The sequence below is a fragment of the Bos javanicus genome, chromosome X (genome assembly GCF_032452875.1).
Source record: "Bos javanicus breed banteng chromosome X, ARS-OSU_banteng_1.0, whole genome shotgun sequence".
NCBI lineage: Eukaryota > Metazoa > Chordata > Mammalia > Artiodactyla > Bovidae > Bos > Bos javanicus.
Genome location: NC_083897.1, coordinates 70,525,316 through 70,544,755, shown reverse-complemented (window position 1 = coordinate 70,544,755; position 19,440 = coordinate 70,525,316). Strand labels below are relative to the sequence as shown.

At 37.2% G+C, this 19,440-nt stretch overlaps 1 protein-coding gene and 1 pseudogene across 21 annotated transcripts in view; one reads left to right on the top strand and one right to left on the bottom strand.

The window, feature by feature from the left end:
* The window catches only part of LOC133243105 (endogenous retrovirus group PABLB member 1 Env polyprotein-like), a 486,815-nt pseudogene that overhangs the window by 269,571 nt on the left and 197,804 nt on the right, over positions 1-19,440 (top strand).
* Positions 1-19,440, bottom strand: part of RPS6KA6 (ribosomal protein S6 kinase A6) — a 192,628-nt gene that overhangs the window by 142,395 nt on the left and 30,793 nt on the right. For 19 of the 21 annotated variants that reach the window (XR_009734976.1, XR_009734977.1, XM_061409582.1 and 16 more), the window contains one exon: positions 8,007-8,066. The exons of the other annotated variants lie outside the window; for them this stretch is intronic. Coding sequence is in view for 17 of the 19 variants with exons in the window: in XM_061409582.1 (XP_061265566.1) it covers positions 8,007-8,066 (60 nt within the window). In the remaining 2 variants the exon portion in view is untranslated. The remainder of the gene's footprint in view (positions 1-8,006; positions 8,067-19,440) is intronic. 21 annotated transcript variants of the gene reach the window in all.

Genomic DNA, 19,440 nt, shown 5'->3' with positions numbered 1-19,440 from the left:
AAGAAAATAACAGAATGGGAAAGACTCGAGATCTCTTCAAGAAAATCAGAGATCCCAAGGGAATATTTCATGCAAAGATGGGCACAATAAAGGACAGAAATGCTATGGACCTAACAGAAGCAGAAGATATTAAGAAGAGGTGGCAAGGATACACAGAAAAACTATATTAAAAACATCTTCATGACCCAGATAATCACAATGGTGTGATCACTCATCTAGAGTCAGAATCCTGGAATGTGAAGTCAAGTGGGCCTTAGGAAGCATCACTATGAACAAAGCTAGTGGAGGTGATGGAGCTATTTCAAGTCTTAAAAGATGATGCAGTGAAACTGCTGCACTCAATATGCCAGCAAATTTGGAAAACTCAGCAGTGGCCACAGGATTGGAAAAGGTCAGTTTTCATTCCAATCCCAAAGAAAGGCAATGCCAAAGAATGCTCAAACTACTGCTAATTGCACTGATCTCACACGCTAGTAAAGTAATGCTCAAAATTATCGAAGCCAGGCTTCAACAGTACATGAACCGTGAACTTTCAGATGTTCAAGCTGGTTTTAGAAAAGGCAGTGGAACCAGAGATCAAATTGCCAACATCCAACATGGAAACTGCCAACATGGAAAAAGCAAGAGAGTTCCAGAAAAACATCTATTTTTGCTTTATTGACTATGCCAAAGCCTTGCACTGTGCAGATCCCAACAAAATGTGGAAAATTCTTCAAGGGATGGGAATACCAGACAACCTGACCTGCCTCTTGAGAAATCTGTATGCAACAGTTAGAACTGGACATGGAACCAACAGACTGGTTCCAAATCAAGAAAGGAATATATCAAGGCTGTATATTGTCACCCTGTTTATTTAACTTATATGCAGACTACATCATGAGATATGCTGGGCTGGATGAAGCACAAGCTGGAATCAAGATTTCTGGGAGAAATATCAATAAACCCAGATATCCAGATGACACCACCCTTATGGCAGAAAGCGAAGAGAACTAAAAAGCCTCTTGATGAAAGTGAAAGAGGAGAGTGAAAAAGTTGACTTAAAGTTCAACATTCAGAAAACTAAGATCATGGCATCAAGTCCATCTCCTCATGGCAAAAAGATGGGTGAACAGTGGAAACAGTGACAGACTTGATTTCTAGGGGCTCCAAAATCACTGCAGATGGTGACTGCAGCTATGAAAATAAAAGACGCTTGCTCCTTGAAAGAAAAGTTATAACCAAACTAGACATCATATTAAAAAGCAGAGATATTACTTTACCAACAAAGGTCCATCTAGTCAAAGCTATGGTTTTTCTAGTAGTCATGTATGGATGTGAGCGTTGGACTATGAAGAAAATTGAGTGCTTAAGAATTGATGCTTTTGAACTGTGGTGTTGGAGAAGACTCTTGAGAGTCCCTTGGACTGCAAGGAGATCCAACCAGTCCATCCTAAAGAAAATCAGTCCTGAATATTCATTGGAAGGACTGATGCTGAAGCTGAAACACCAATATTTTGGCCACCTGATGCGAAGAACTGACTCATTTGAAAAGACCCTGATGCTGGGAAAGATTGAAGTTGGGAGGAGAAGCGGATGACAGAAGATGAGATGGCTGGATGGCATCCCTGACTCAATGGACATGAGTGTGAGTAAACTCTGTGAACTGGTGATAGACAGGGGGGGCTGGTGTCCTGCAGTCCATGGGGTCACAAAGAGTAAGACATGACTGAGCAACTGAACTGAACTGAAACATCTATATGTATATGTATGTGTGTATATATATATATATGTGTGTGTGTGTGTGTAACTGATTCACTACACTGTACAGCTAAAACTATCAAAACATTGTTAACCTACTATACTCTAATATAAAATAAAAAGTTAAAAAAGATTCAGAGACTAAAAATATTGCTGAGTTTGTGCTAATGAAATCAACAAATCATCACCTTTGGAAATTCCTAGAATACTATTCTATGCTATGCTAAGTCACTTCAGTCGTGTCCAACTCTGTGTGACCCCATAGACAGCAGCCCACCAGGCTCCTCCATCCATGGAATTTTCCAGGCAAGAGTACCGGAGTGGGGTGCCATTGCCTCCTCTGTCCTAAAATACTAGTAGCATTAAAAATATGTATTTTATTTGAGAGAATAATAAGCATTCCATACAAACTTTAAGAGAAATGCAAATAAAAACTACAATGTGGTGTCATCTTACACCAGTGAATGGCCATCATCAAACGTTCTACAAACTATAAATGCTGGAGAGGGTGTGGAGAAAAGGAAACCCTCTAAAACTGCTGGTAGGAATGCAAACTGGTACAGTCACTATGGAGAACAGTGTCGATATTCCTTAAAAAACTGGGAATAGAACTGCCATACAGCCCAGCAATCCCACTGGTGGGCATATACTCCAAGGAAACCATCACCAAAAGAGACACATGTACTCCAGTATTCATTGCAGCACTATTTATAATAGCTAGGACATGGAAGCAACCAAGATGTCCATCGGCCAATGAGTGGATAAGGAAGTTGTACATATACACAATGGAATATTACTCAGGTATACAAAAGAATACACTTAAGTCAGTTCTAATTAGGTGGATGAACATAGAGCCTATTATACAGAGTGAAATAAGTCAGAAAGAGAAAGACAAATACTGTATATTAATGCATATATATAGAATCTAGAAGGATGCTACTGATGATCCTATGAACAGGGCAGCAAAGGAGACACAGGTGTAAAGAACAGACTTTTGGACTCTGTGCAAAAAGGAGAGGGTGGGATGATTTGAGAGAATAGCATTGAAACATATACATTACCATATGTAAAATAGATGACCAGTGCAAGTTCGATATTTGAAGCAAGGTACCCAAAGCCAGTGCTCTGGAACAACCTAGAGGGATAAAGTGGGAGGGATGTGGGAGGATAGGGTGACACATGTATACCTATGGCCAATTCATGTTGATGTATGGCAAAAGCCATCACAATATTGTAAAGTAATTATCCTCCAAATAAAATAAATAATTTTTTTTAAAAGTGAATATAAACGGTTCAAAAGCTACCAAATATGATCATGCTTATTTTGACAACATAAAAAATTAAGTCATGTCAGTCATCTACTAAAGAAGAATCCTAACATATTTTTTCTAACCTGGACAGTGTTCAGAGAAGTATAGGACTTAGGTGGTGAAATATCAGATATCTTTTACTAGTGACCTATTACTGAATACTTACCAAATGTAAAGGCTGTCTTGAGAAATGGAACAATTCTTCATAACAAATCTAGATTTATTAAAACTACATTAACTATAATTCAGCTTTGCTAATCATATGCTAGATATACAGAGTGTGGGAAGCATTTTATTTAATTTTGCTTGTTTTAATTGAAGAAATCTAATGACCATGAAAGTCTACAGCTACAATAAATGAGATGTAGCAGACTGGCTATCTAAATTAACCAAACACAAAACAGCATCAGGCCACATAGGCAATAATATATAAAGCTCAAATTTGAAAAATACTGTTTAAAGAATCTGTACATCATAGAGCAGTCTCTATAACCCACCATCATTTTTTTTAAGCCAATCAGAAAAAGACACAGCTGCCAGAATCACATTGGAATACGTGACCACAAACCCCCCACTAAAACAATCCTATATATGAAAACATTAAAAAGATGGATGAATAATTTATATTGTTAGTGTTTCTTATCACCCATATCATTTAATTGTCACAAAACAAATGTCTAAACTATCACACAGCAAAAAATACATAATGTTTTAAATCCAGAAAACTTAGGCCACAAATTAAATCAAATCCTTGAAAGTGATTCTAGGTGCTTTATTTACCAAAATTTTAGATTCCCCTTTCTAGCCACTGAAGTTGATTGCCTAATATAAATGCCATTAGAATCCAACACTATATTTTTACTGTCTTTCCATTAAAACTATAGGTCTTGCCTCATGTTTTAAAAACAATTTTATTAGAGTACAGTTGACTTACAATGTTGTGTTAGTTTCTGCTCTACAGCAAAGTGAATCAGCTATACATGTACATATACCCACTCTTTTTTAGATTCTGTTCCCACATAGGTCATTACAGAGTACTGAGTAGTTTTCTAGTAGGTTCTTGGAAGGCAGCTACGCTCACCACTATACCACCAATGCACACTCTAGTTGGTTCTTATTAGTTATCTATATATAAGAGTGTGTATATGTCAAATCCAATCTCCCAATTTATCCCTTCCCATTCTTTCCCCTTTGGTAACCATAAGTTTGTTTTCTATATCTGTGACTCTATTTCTGTTTTATAAGTAAGTTCATTTGTACCACCAGCTTTAGTTAAAATTAGTATTTAACTATAACCCTGTGTATGTGTCTATGTGTTTACATTGGCTACACATGTACACATGCATACATACATATACACACATACAAACATCTTTTCTTCCTCCTGTGGTGTGGCATGGTATTTTCCCGCTAATTTATTAATACTAAAATATACCCTTCCCCATTACCTTTGTATTTACTTACACTCTTTTATAAATTTCCAACATGAATATTACTATGCCTTAGCCCATATGATCCGTAGATACAGCTCGATATGGTTTTGGTATAAGTTTACATTTAATTATACTAAAAATTAACGTAAGTTATTATGTAAATTACAAAAGCTAAAATGACAACATTTTACCTCCCACCTTGTTAAACAGAACTGATATAATTGTTACATCATTAGTATCTGCAGAGAAAGCTGATTTTTGCATAGACCATTTCAAAAGAGAGTGTTGGACAAACCCAACTTAAATCTCTCTGCTGGTTTCTGAGAAAAATTCACTTTAACCAATTTCAGGGGTATAAAAGACATGAAAGATGATTTTATACAAAACTAAAAAAGAAAAGAACAGTGTTTTCCTTATTTTCCACGTCTTTGCATCTGCACAATGCACAACTGACCTAATATGAGGCACACTGGGTCATTAAGTCTTGATTCTGCTACCTGTTAGTCTTATGGCCTAGTATAAATCACAGTAACTTCTACAGGTCTCAGTAGACTTATCTATACAATGAAGGTATTATAGAATACAATGTCTGAGTCTCCTTCCAGGTTTAAAAGAACTACAATTCTATGACACATATCACAGAAATGATAATCAAAATATCAACATCCATGAGGATGTCTACTTTAGTCAAAAAGTACAAATGGAAGTGTTAGTTGCTCAGTCATGTCCAACTCTATGTGACTCCATGGACTGTAGCCCTCTAGGCTCCTCTGTCCCTGGGATTCTCCAGGCAAGAATACTGGAGTGGGTAGCCATTCCCTTCTCCAGGGGATCTTCCTGACCCAGGGACTGAACCCGGGCCTCCTGCACTGCAGGCAAAATCTTTACTGTCTGAGCCACCAGAGACCCTACTTAAGTCAGACACCCCCTAAAATATTTTTTTTTTTTTTTTAAGTTTCAGCTGATTTTTAAATTTTTTTAATATAAATTTCTTTATTTTCATTGGAGGCTAACTACTTTACAATATTGTATTGGTTTTGCCATACATCAACATGAATCCGCCACAGGTATACACGTGTTCCCCATCCTGAACTCCCCTCCCTCTTCCCTCCCTGTACCATCCCTCTGGGTCGTCCCAGTGCACCAGCCCCAAGCACCCAATAACATGCATCGAACCTGGACTGGTGATTTGTTTCACGTATGATATTATACATGTTTCAATGCCATTCTCCCAAATCATCCCACCCTTTCCCTCTCCCACAGAGTCCAAAAGACTGTTCTATACATCTGTGTCCCTTTTGCTATCTCGTATACAGGGTTATGATTACCATCTTTCTAAATTCCATATATATGCATTAGTATACTGTATTGGTGTTTTTCTTTTGGCTTACTTCACTCTGTATAATAGGCTCCAGTTTCATCCACATCATTAGAACTGATTCAAATGAATTATTTTTAATGGCTGAGTAATACTCCATTGTGTATATGTACCATTGCTTTCTTATCCATTCACCTGCTGATGGACATCTAGGTTGCTTCCATGTCTTGGCTATTATAAACAGTGCTGTGATGAACATTGGAATACACGTGTCTCTCAATTCTGGTTTCCTCGGTGTGTCCAGCAACGGGATTGCTGGGTCATATGGCAGTTCTATTTCCAGTTTTTTAAGGAATCTCCACACTGTTCTCCATAGTGGCTGTACTAGTTTGCATTCCCACCAACAGTGTAAGAGGGTTCCCTTTTCTCCACACCCTCTCCAGCATTTATTGCTTGTAGACTTTTGGATCGCACCCATTCTGACTGGCGTGCAATGGTACCTCATTGTGGTTTTGATTTGCATTTCTCTGATAATGAGTGATGTTGAGCATCTTTTCATGTGTTTGTTAGCCATCTGTATGTCTTCTTTGGAGAAATGTCTATTTAGTTCTTTGGCCCATTTTTTGATTGGGTCGCTTTTTTTTCTGGAATTGAGCTGCAGGAGTTGCTTGTATATTTTTGAGATTAGTTGTTTGTCAGTTGCTTCATTTGCTATTATTTTCTCCCATTCACCTCATAGTTTCCTTTGTTGTGCAGAAGCTTTTAAGTTTAATTAGGTCCCATTTGTTTATTTTTGCTTTTATTTCCAATATTCTGGGAGGTGGGTCAAAGAGGATCCTGCTGTCATTTATGTGGGAGAGTGTTTTGCCTATGTTCTCCTCTAGGAGTTTTATAGTTTCTGGTCTTACATTTAGATCTTTAATCTATTTTGAGTTTATTTTTGTGTATGATGTCAGAAAGTGTTCTAGTTTCATTCTTTTACAAGTGGTTGACCAGATTTCCCAGCACCACTTGTTAAAGAGATTGTCTTTAATCCATTGTGTATTCTTGCCTCCTTTGTCAAAGATAAGGTGTCCATAGGTGTGTGGGTTTTTCTCCGGGCTTTCTATTTTGTTCCATTGATCTATATTTCTGTCTTTGTGCCAGTACCATACTGTCTTGATGACTGTGGCTTTGTAGTAGAGCCTGAAGTCAGGTAGGTTGATTCCTCCAGGTCCATTCTTCTTTCTCAAGATAGCTTTGGCTATTTGAGGTTTTTTTGTATTTCCATAAAAATTGTGAAATTATTTGTTCTAGCTCTGTGAAAAATACCGTTGGTAGCTTGATAGGGATTGCACTGAATCTATAGATTGCTTTGGGTAGTATACTCATTTTCACTATATTGATTCTTCCAATCCATGAACATGGTATATTTCTCCATCTATTTGTGTCCTCTTTGATTTCTTTCACCAGTATTTTATAGTTTTCTATATATAGGTCTTTAGTTTCTTTAGGTAGATATATTCCTAAGTATTTTATTCTTTTTCTTGCAATGGTAAATGGAATTGTTTCCTTAATTTCTCTTTCTATTTTCTCATTATTAGTGTATAGGAATGCAAGGGATTTCTGTGTGCTGATTTTATATTCTGAAACTTTACTATAAAATCTTAAGAACACTCTTCTATGTAATGAGATCTTATAAAATGCGAGACTAGGATTACACTCCTTGCATAGAATGGTCTAATATTAAATAGTTAAGCAGTCTTTTTAAATAGTTAGAAATTTCTGAAATAATTTACATGCAATTCTTTTTGAAAACCAGGTAATAGATTTCAAATGAACTCAGGTTATCCTTTTAGTTAAATATTTTCATGTTAGATCTCCTTTCTACCCTATAGTTAAAGACAGTCTTATTTAATTCAGAGGACTCTGAATTTTAATCCAGTTACTCATATATTGGCAATAAATATTTCATCCATTAAACTTGAAAAGGGTAAATTTCATGGCATGTAAATTATGCTCCAATAAAGTTGTTAAAAAAATTTATGAATAAGAATTTCTACCAAGAAAATCTGTCCTATGCTTTGAATTACTGCTATTTTAGTAAGAATTGGATTTGCTTATTAACTCACCTAAATACATTTCTTTAATTGACATAAGATTTTCTCCTTTCATACTATTCTTTGCCCTTATATTTGAAAAATGTAGCTCAATAATGTGAGTACTTACCTGGCAAGAATCTGCTTCTCCCTCTTCCATTGGGTCATCAACCATTTTAAGACCATTCACCTGAAAAATATTTTTCAAAACTGAAGTTCAAGAGTACTGGAACAAGAGTAGTAACTAAGAAAAAAATACAACCCTAGGCTGCCCCTCACAATTTAACAAGACCCACACTTAAGGAAACACAAAAGGACAAAGAACACATAGAAAGTACTTAGAAAAGGAACATTATTAATATGATTTCTGGGTTATCTTTAAGAATTCTTGATTTTCAAAGCTGTGTATTTCATTTCATATTGTTTAGAGCTTTGTTATGATTAATGAATATATACTAAACATATGACCTGTATACTTTCATTAGGACTGTCCCAAATCAAATATTTATAAGACAGGAAAAATGCCTCAGAGGAAATTTATTGTGAGGATATAGTCTAAGTAAATAAGGATGGGAAAGGTATCATATAATTACACTGTTGTGAATTCCTTTCCTTTCAATAACTTCAATTAAATTTTGAATTACTCTACAGAAGAAATAATAAAGTATAGCAGAAAAATACAAATGGCCAAGGAAACAAAATTATTTCAACATACAAAGCTCAGTGGGTAATAATATTCTTCAAGCAATACCTCAGAAAGGAGTAAGCATGGAGAATTTAGATTAACGGTCTGCAAGCTGTAGTCGAGGGTCCAAACTGGCCCACTGTTTTTATAAATAACAGTTTACTGGAACACACAGACATCCATTTGTTTCCATATTACCTATGGCTGCTTTCTCACTTCAACAGAAGTATTGAACAGTTCACTGAGAACCTATGCCTGCAAAGCCTAAAATATTTACTATTTGGCCCTATTTTGACAGAGAAAAACTCTGTCAACCACTGGTCTCTTAAATAAGATATTTGAAAATTAAGCAACAGCAAGATGGCCTAAAAATTAAATTTTACCATTGTCTATTTATGAGTCCTCAATTTATTTTTTAATTAACAAGAAAAGAAAGAAAACTAAACTAAATAGAGCTTCTGATGACAGCCAAGATAGAATAAGACTATCTCCCCTCTGATTATTAACTAAAAACTCTGGACAAAACATAAAAAGCAACTACCTGAGGCCTTTAAAAACTAAATAAGAACAAGCAGATTAGAGGGGGAAATAAAAATTTGAATAATAACTAGTACTCTAGTGAGTTTCTTAGGTTTATTTTCTACCTTTATCTCTTGATTTTGACCCAAGGATAGACTGAGTCATGGAACTACATGAAGAAAAGTTCGAGAGCACTAGAGAAAGACATACTTTTCAGCTGGTGAGCGTAAAGAAAACTTCAACTTTATTTCCCCACTTTTGTTTTTCTTTTTTGATTATCATTCTCGCTCCAAGGCAAGCCTCATTCATGAGAAAACCTCTGTCTCTGATTGGAGGAATCAGAAAAAGAGGTTCCTATAAAAATAATATAGGGGGTAATACTTGTTTTTCTTCACTCTCTCCTGCATTTCACCCCAACAGTGCAAAGCTACGTAACAGCATGAAAGGCTAAGACTGAGATGAACTCAAATTTCTGGTCAGAGGAACAAGAATAAAAAGGTCCTTGCCAATTGGTGAATCCATAGAAGAAATCACAGAGGTGATAGAATGGGAAAAGGAGATTCCATAATACTGTGTATGAACAGACACAAATCCTGTTCTCAAAAACAAACTGCACATATGTGGAAAAGAATCAGAGAAGTCTAACAAAGGCTTTGAAAACTGAACTGTTCAAGCCTCAGACTAAACCACTGAGTTAGCAAAGGCACTGCGTGGCACATGCTAACGTGCTGACCTAAACACTCTGAAAACATATTTAACACAGGAACCATCATCCAGAGAGGGTGAGAAAGAACTTGGGAGTCTGAATCTAACTGCACTGAATGCTGAAACAATCAAATTCAACAGGTATCAATTCCAGGATAACATAAATGTTGAAATATCTTACAAGCACTTTAAGCAGCTATTATAATTATGTTCTTTGGGATAAAAATAAACACACCTGAATGGAAAGGTTTAAAGTTATAGGCAGAGAAAAAGAAACTATAAAATAATCAAATGTAAATAACTTTAGAACAAAAATATTATAATGTATGAGTTCAGTTTAGTTCTGTTTAGTATCCCACTCATGTCCAACTATTTGCAGCCCCAAGGACTACAGCATGCCAGGCCTCCCTCTCCATGACCAACTCCAGAAGCTTACTCAAACTCATGTCCGTCAAGTCTGTGATGCCATCCAGCCATCTCATCCTCTGTCGTTCCCTTTTCCACCTTCAATCTTTCCTATCATCAGGGTCTTTTCAAATAAGTCAGTTCTTCACATCAGGTGGCAAAACTATTGGTGTTTCAGCTTCAGCATCAGTCCTTCCAATGAATATTCAGGACTGATTTCCTTTAGGATGGACAGACTGGATCTCCTTGCAGTCCAAGGGATTCTCAAAAATCCTCTCCAACACCACAGTTCAAAAGTATCATTTCTTCAGTACTCAGCTTTATTTACACGCCAACTCTAATATCCATACAGGACTACTGGAAAAACAATAGCTTTGACTAGACGGATCTTCATTGGCAAAGTAATGTCTCTGCTTTTTAATATGCTGTCTAGGTTGGTCATAACTTTTCTTTCAAGGGGTAAGTGTCTTTTAATTTCATGGCTGCATTCACCATCTGCAGTGATTTTGGAGCCCCCAAAAATAAAGTCTGTCACTATTTCCATTGTTTCCCTATCTATTTGCCATGAGGTAATGGGACCAGATGCCATGATTTTAGTTTTCTATATGTTGAGCTTTAAGCCAACTTTTTCACTCTCCTCTTTCACTTCCATCAAGAGGGTCTTTAGTTCTTTGCTTTCTGTCATAAGGGTGGTGTCATCTACATATCTGAGGTTACTGATTATTTCTCCTGGCAATCATGATTCCAGCTTGTACTTCATCCAGCCCAGAGTTTCTCATGATGTACTCTTCATGTAAGTTAAATAAGCAGGGTGACAATATACACCCTTGATGTACTCCTTTTCCTATTTGGAACCAGTCTTTTGTTCCATGTCCAGTTCTAACTGTTGCTTCTTGACCTGCATACAGATTTCTCAGGAGGCAGGTCAGGTGGTCTGGGATTCCTATCTCTTGAAGAATTTTCCACAGTTTGTTGTGAAGCAGAAGTAGACGTTTTTTCTGGCACTCTCTCCCTTTTTCAATGACCAATGGATGTTGGCAATTTGATCACTGGTTCCTCTGCCTTTTCTAAATCCAGCTTCAACATCTGGAAGTTCACAGTTCATATACTGTTGAAGCTGGGCTTGGAGAATTTTGAGTATTACTTTGCTAGCATGTGAGATGAGTGCCAACTGTGTGGCAATTTGAGCATTCTTTGGCATTGCCTTTCTTTGGGATTGGAATGGAAACTGACCTTTTTCAGTCCTGTGGCCACTGCTGAGTTTTCCAAATTTGCTGGCATATGGAGTGCAGCACTTTCATAGCATCATCTTTTAGGATTTGAAGTAGCTCAACTGGAATTCTGTCACATACATTAGCTTTGTTCGTAGTGATACTTCCTAAGGCCCACTTGACTTCGCATTCCAGGATGTCTGGCTCTAGGTGAGTGATCTCACGATTGGGATCATCTGGGTCATGAAGATCTTTTTTTGTATAGTTCTTCTGTGTATTCTTGCCACCTCTTCTTAATATTTTCTGCTTCTGTTAGGTCGGTACCATTTCTGTCATTTATTGTGCCCATCTTTGCATGAAATATTCTCTTGGTATCTCTCATTTTATTGAAGAGATCTCTAGTCTTTCCCATTCTATTGTTTTCCTCTATTTCTTTGCATTGATCACTGAGGAAGGTTTTCTTATCTCTCCTTGTTTTTCTTTGGAACTCTGCATTCAAATGGGTATATCCTTCCTTTTCTCCTTTGCCTTGCATTTCTCCTCTTTTCACAGCTATTTATAAGGCCTCCTCAGACAGCCATTTTGCCTTTTTGCATTTCTTTTTCTTGCAGATGGTCTTGATCGCTGCATCCTGGACAATGTCATGAACCTCTGTTTATAGTTCTCCAGGCACTCTTTCAGATCTAGTCCCCTGAATCTATTTCTCACTTCCACTGTATAATCGTAAAGGATTTGATTAAGGTCATAACTGAATGGTCTAGTGGTTTCCCATACTTTCTTCAATTTAATTCTGAATTTGGCAATAAGGAGTTCATCATCTGAGCCATAGTCTTGTTTTTGCTGACTGTATAGAGCTTCTCTATCTTTGGCTGCAAAGAATATAATCAATCTGATTTTGGAACTGACCATCTGGTGATGTCCATGTGTAGAGTCTTCTCTTGTGTTGTTGGAAGAGGGTGTTTGCTATGACCAGTGTGTTCTCTTGGCAAAACTCTATTTGCTTCTGCCCTGCTTCATTGTGGACTCCCAAGGCCAAATTTGCCTGTTTCTCCAGGTATTTCTTGACTTTCTACTTTTGCATTCCAGTCCCCTATAATGAAAAGGACATCTTTTTGGGGTGTTAGTTCTAGAAGGTCTTGTAGGTCTTCATAGAACCGTTCAACTTTAGCTTCTTCAGCATTACTGTTTGGGGCATATACATGCATTACTGTGATATTGAATGGCTTTCCTTGGAAATGAATAGAGATCATTCTGTTCTTTTTGAGATTGTATCCAAGTCCTGCCTTTCATACTCTTTTGTTTACCATGATGTTTACTCCATTTCTTCTAATGGATTCTTGCCCACAGTAGTAGATATAATGGTCATCTGAGTTAAATTCACCCATTCCAGTCCATTTTAGTTCGCTGATTCCTAAAATGTCAATGTTCACTCTTGCCATCTCCTGTTTGACCATTTCCAGTTTGCCTTGATTCATGCACCTAACATTCCAGGTTCCTATGCAATACTGCTGTTTACAGCATCAGACTTTACTTCCATCACCACTCAAATGCACAACTGGGTGGTATTGTTGCTTTGGCTCCGTCTCTTCATTCTTTCTGGTACTACTTCTCCACTGATTTCCAGTAGCAAACTGGGCACCTACTGACCTGGGGAATTCATCTTTCAATGTCCTATCTTTTTGCCTTTTCATACTGTTCGTGGGCAATTCAACAATGGCAATTCAATTCATACTAAATATTAAGAGGAAAGTCTGTAGAGATAGGAAGTATATTAGTGATTCCTTAGGGCTAGGGGATGGGAAGACGGAGATAACAACTACAAGGTAGAAGGTTTCTTTTTGATGTGACAAAAAATGTTCTAAAATTGACTGTGGTGATGGTTACATGTATCTGTGAACACTGTATACCATAAGGTTGTGCATTTTAAGTGGGTGAATTATGTGGTATGTGAATTATGTTTCAATAAAGCTGTCTTTTTAAAAATGGCTGGGGATTTCCCAAATTTGGTAAAAGACATAAATTTACAATTTCAAGAAGCTCAGGGAAACCCAAAAGGTATAAAATTAAAGAAAGCCATCCCAAGACGTATCTTAATTAAACTACACTAAATCAAAAGAAGTTTCTAAAGCAATGAGAGAAAAACACATTACATAGACATCAAATTGAATAACAGATTTCTCTTTTTTTTTTAATATTTCTTATGAGACATCATGGACATCGAAAGACAGTAAGAATATTTACCTGAGATAAATGGAAACTTATGTTAACACAAAAACCTATACATGAATGTATATAGCAGCTTTGTTTCTAACTGCTTTTTGGAAACATTCCAGATGTCCTTCAACATGGAGAAAGAATAGAATACTACTCAGCAATGAAAAGTGGAACACTACCCAGCAACACATAAAGAACAATCTACTTATATATTCAACAATATGGATGAATCTGAAATCAGAAATGTATAATTACATTATATAATTAATGGGAAGAAAACAGCCTCAAAAGCATATATACTGTATGATTCTATTTATCAGACATTATGGAAAAGGTAAAACGATAAGGTGTGGAGAAGGGATTAGCAATAGTCAGAGTTTAGGCCTAGCAGTAGGCAGCAATGAGAATTGAGGTAGGTCAGGGGATGATGGGACTAATCTGACTGTGGTGGTGGTTACACAACTCTATTCATCTCAGAACCTTACATGAAAAAGAGCGAATTTTCCTGTATGTAAATTTGAAAATAAACTTATTAAAGAGTAATTTACCCAGCATTATTTACTTGACTAGCATCTTTATAAAAATCTCAACAAAAAACAAATAAAATCACCAACAATCTTTATCTTACTTGATCTTACATGTCACTGCTGACCAACCACTCCCTCCTGTTTGAGATTTTTAGAACCATACTTTCATTTCCTTTTACTCAAATTTCTTTGCTCTTTTCAGTATACTTGAAACATTGTAGGTCCTCAGGAAATGGACTTGGGCCACAATTTCATCTCACTTTACATCTTTCCCCAGATAGATAATTTACTGACATGATTCACATTTACTCAGACACTACTCTTCTGAGCTCCTGACCCATATAATCAACTGCCTACTTGACATTTCCACTTGCTCATCTGTCTTTCAAAAAATAAATAATATAAAAACAAATTAGTGATCCCCCTCCAACACACATACATCTTTCCTCCAGGGCAAATAGCACCACTATTTGTTGTCTTAACTCAAAAGCACATATAGACTATGGGGGATGAAAGAATAGTAATGAATTCATCTCCAGCATATAGGAAGAGGAACATTCAGCAAGAGTCCACAAACCAATATTAAGACAGAATCCTGATAAGTGAAATTTTACTACAAAATGACTTTCAAGATTATCCACTTTTTAAAAAGGTAATACTGCATTCCTCTGTTACCTCAGTCACTGGTTACTTCCAATTCATACCATCCTATGATTAATTTAGCATGAACCTGTGTGCCTGAAGTAACTATAAATAAATTAACTTGAATGAGTTAAGAAGATGACTATATCCTAAAAAACAACACAGTCTACATAAATAGGCTTTAAAAAGAAAACACTCCAATACTCCCACCTCATCTGCCTTCAACAAGATACCAGGTTTTCAAAATAAGAATATTCATTTCTCTAAAGGACTTTAGTATTCAGTGATATTTACTGTAACAAGTCATTTTTATCTGCATAAAAACATTTTCAGAATTCTCTGGGACAATAAAACTTTATTTCAAGAACAAAATTTATATTTTGAAAAACAAACAGATATGCTATTTCCCCCAATAAATGCCAAGCAGGGAATTTAAAAATTCCCTACAGAAGATTCTGAAAGCTAATCAACAATTACAAAGATACTAATAATTTACTCAAATACTCAAATTCAAGTGAACACCCTTTTTTATCAGAGCCCAGTGAAGAATTTTTTAATTATTTTCAATTTCTCAAAAAATAATTCTGGACAAACAGAAATACTAAACTTGAATCACAGTACTCATCTGATCTCAGAAAATCATAAAGGTAACCCTAAAACTATCATTTTCTCACTATTAATGACAAAAGTAGCTCATCATGGAAAATTAAACTGACAAAGTATATTTTCCCTTCAGATCCTTAGAACTGGAGGTGGTGTGGGAAAATGAACGCATAAGTGCACAGAGCTTTTAAAAAGACTGTAATCTGATCATGATTAACACTATTAAGCATTATCTGTTCCTCAGTGTTAAATTTGAGAAGTTCATGACTTGGTGTTGACCAGAATACTGAAGAAAGATGCAGAAACATAAAATATGCAAGGAAGGTAAAAAGTAAGTGAGAAACATGGGTTATGTAAATCACTAATAAAACACACACAGCTTCCCTGGTGGCTCAGACCTCAAAGAATCTGCCTGCAATGCAGGAGATCTGGATTCGATCCCTGGGTCGGGAGGATCCCCTGAAGAAGGGCATGACAACCCACTCCAGTATTCTTGCCTGGAGAATCCCAGGAACAGAGGAGACTGGTGGGCTACAGTCCACAGGGTTACAGAAAGTCGGGCATAACTATGTCACTTAGCACACACAACAAAACATAAATATTCACAACAAATTTGATGGTACTATATACTTTCAAGTAGTCTCCAGGATCACCAAATTCCACCTAATAAACAAAAGCACTATATTTATATAGTGCCTACCACTAGACCATTCAGGTATGACCTAAATAAAATCCCTTGTGATTATACAGTGGAAGTGAGAAATAGATTTAAGGGCCTAGATCTGATGGATACAGTGCCTGATGAACTATGGAATGTGGTTCGTGACATTGTACAGGAGACAGGGATCAAGACCATTCCCATAGAAAAGAAGTGCAAAAAAGCAAAATGGCTGTCTGGGGAGGCCTTACAAATAGCTGTGAAAAGAGAAGCAAAAAGCAAGGGAGAAAAGGAAAGATATAAGCATCTGAATGCAGAGTTCCAAACAATAGCAAGAAGAGATAAGAAAGCCTTCTTCAGCGATCAATGCAAAGAAACAGAGGAAAACAACAGAATGGGGAAGACTAGGGATCTCTTCAAGAAAATCAGAGATATCAAAGGAACATTTCATGCAAAGGTGAGCTCGATAAAGGACAGAAATGCTGTGGACCTAACAGAAGCAGAAGATATTAAGAAGAGATGGCAAGAATACACAGAAGAACTGTACAAAAAGATCTTCACAACCCAGATAATCACGATGGTGTGATCACTGACCTAGAGCCAGACATCCTGCAATGTGAAGTCAAGTGGGCCTTAGAAAGCATCACTACGAACAAAGCTAGTGGAGGTGATGGAATTCCAGTTGAGCTATTCCAAATCCTGAAAGATGATGCTGTGAAAATGCTGCACTCAATATGCCAGCAAATTTGGAAAACTCAGCAGTGGCTACAGGACTGGAAAAGATCAGTTTTCATTCCAATCCCAAAGAAAGGCAATGAAAAAGAATGCTCAAACTACCGCACAATTGCACTAATCTCACACGCTAGTAAAGTAATGCTCAAAATTCTCCAAGCCAGGCTTCAGCAATATGTGAACCGTGAACTTCCAGATGTTCAAGCTGGTTTGAGAAAAGGTAGAGGAACCAGAGATCAAATTGCCAACATCTGCTGGTCATAGAAAAAGCAAGAGAATTCCAGAAAAACATCTATTTCCGCTTTATTGACTATGCCAAAGCCTTTGATTGTGTGGATCACAATAAACTGTGGAAAATTCTGAAAGAGATGGGAATACCAGACCACCTGATCTGCCTCTTGAGAAATTTGTATGCAGGTCAGGAAGCAACAGTTAGAACTGGACATGGAACAACAGACTGGTTCCAAATAGGAAAAGGAGTTCGTCAAGGCTCCTATTGTCACCATGTTTATTTAACTTATATGCAGAGTACATCATGAGAAACACTGGACTAGAAGAAACACAAGCTGGAATCAAGATTGCTGGGAGAAATATCAATAACCTCAGATATGCAGATGACACCACCCTTATGGCAGAAAGTGAAGAGGAACTCAAAAGCCTCTTGATGAAAGTGAAAGTGGAGAGTGAAAAAGTTGGCTTAAAGCTCAACATTCAGAAAACGAAGATCATGGCATCCGGTCCCACCACTTCATGGGAAATAGATGGGGAAACAGTGGAAACAGTGTCAGACTTTATTTTTCTGGGCTCCAAAATCACTACAGATGGTGACTGCAGCCATGAAATTAAAAGACGCTTACTCCTTGGAAGGAAGTTATGACCAACCTAGATAGCATATTCAAAAGCAGAGACATTACTTTGCCAACAAAGGACCGTCTAATCAAGGCTATGGTTTTTCCTGTGATCATGTATGGATGTGAGAGTTGGACTGTGAAGAAGGCTGAGTGCTGAAGAATTGGTGCTTTTAAACTGTGGTGTTGGAGAAGACTCTTGAGAGTCCCTTGGACTGCAAGGAGATCCAACCAGTCCATTCTGAAGGAGATCAGCCCTGGGATTTCTTTGGAAGGAATGATGCTAAAGCTGAAACTCCAGTACTTCGGCCACCTCATGCAAAGAGTTGACTCATTGGAAAAGACTCTGATGCTGGGAGGGATTGGGGGCAGGAGGAGAAGGGGACGACAGAGGATGAGATGGCTGGATGGCATCACTGACTCGATGGAGGTGAGTCTCAGTGAACTCCGGGAGTTGGTGATGAACAGGGAGGCCTGGCGTGCTGCAGTTCATGGGGTTGCAAGGAGTCGGACACGACTGAGTGACTGATCTGATCTGATCTCTGAATGCTAAAAATGTTTCAGAAGTTCATGTTCAAAGAAATTTTTCTCTCTCAAATAACCTTCACGTTTACAGATTAGTTGCTGACAGATTCAGAAAGAAGAGTTCTTCATTTTTGTTACTTCATTTAAATAACCACAGCAAATTAGATCTAAATTTAGAGGTGGATCCACATCTGCCTAAAATAAAGATCTATGCCTGTATCTAGGCATACTTCAGATATAATGCAAATTCAGTTACAGGTCACCACAATAAAGAAGTTGTTGCAATAAAGCAAATCACAGAAATATTTCAGCTTCCCAATGCACATAAAGTTATACTATACCACAGGGTTGCAATTGAGTTGGACATGACTTAGCGACTAAACAAAAACAACTACAACATACTGCAGTCTATTAAGCGTGCAACAGCACTATATCTTTAAAAAGAATATACATACCTTAACTTAAAAATACTATAGTTTATTACTGAAAACTGCTAACTATTATCTGAGCCTTCAGTGAGTCACAATAGTAACATCAAAGGTCACTGACCATAGGTTTTGGCTGCCATCATGCCATCAAAACTAAAGACACAAAACCTTGTAAGCCAAGGCCACAACTGCACTGGCAAACACCAGAAGCATCCAGGAGTCCAAGATAATGCTGGTAGCATGCATGAACACAGGATCAACGTTTACAAGTATCACCCTCTTTACTTTGGGAAAGTTGGTATAAGTTGTAACAATAATTGTCAGGAATGAATGAGATGTAACCTGAGGACTTCCATGTTTGCTTTTCATGCTGAACTTTTGCTGAATGCCTTATATTAACCCTGCTAAATGGTTCCTGTGTTGCTAATAGAACGTGAATAGTGTACATGAATTGTGAACTTCCAGATGTTCAAGCTGAATTTAGAAAAGGCAGAGTAGCCAGAGATCAAACTGCCAACATGCGTTGGATCATCAAAAAAGCAAGAGAGCTGCAGAAAAAAATCTGCTTTATCGACTATGCCAAAGCCTTGCACTGTATGGATCCCAACAAACTGTGGAAAATTCTTAAAGAGATGGGAATACCAGACCATCTGATATGCCTCATGAGAAATCTGTATGCAGGTCAAGAAACAACAGTTGGAACTGAACATGGAACAACAGACTAGTTTCAAATGGAGAAAGGAGTACGTCAAGGCTGTATACTGTCATATTGCTTATTTAACTTATATGCAGAGTACATCATGAGAAATGCTGGACTGGATAAAACATAAGCTGGAATCAAGATTGCCAGTAGAAATATCAA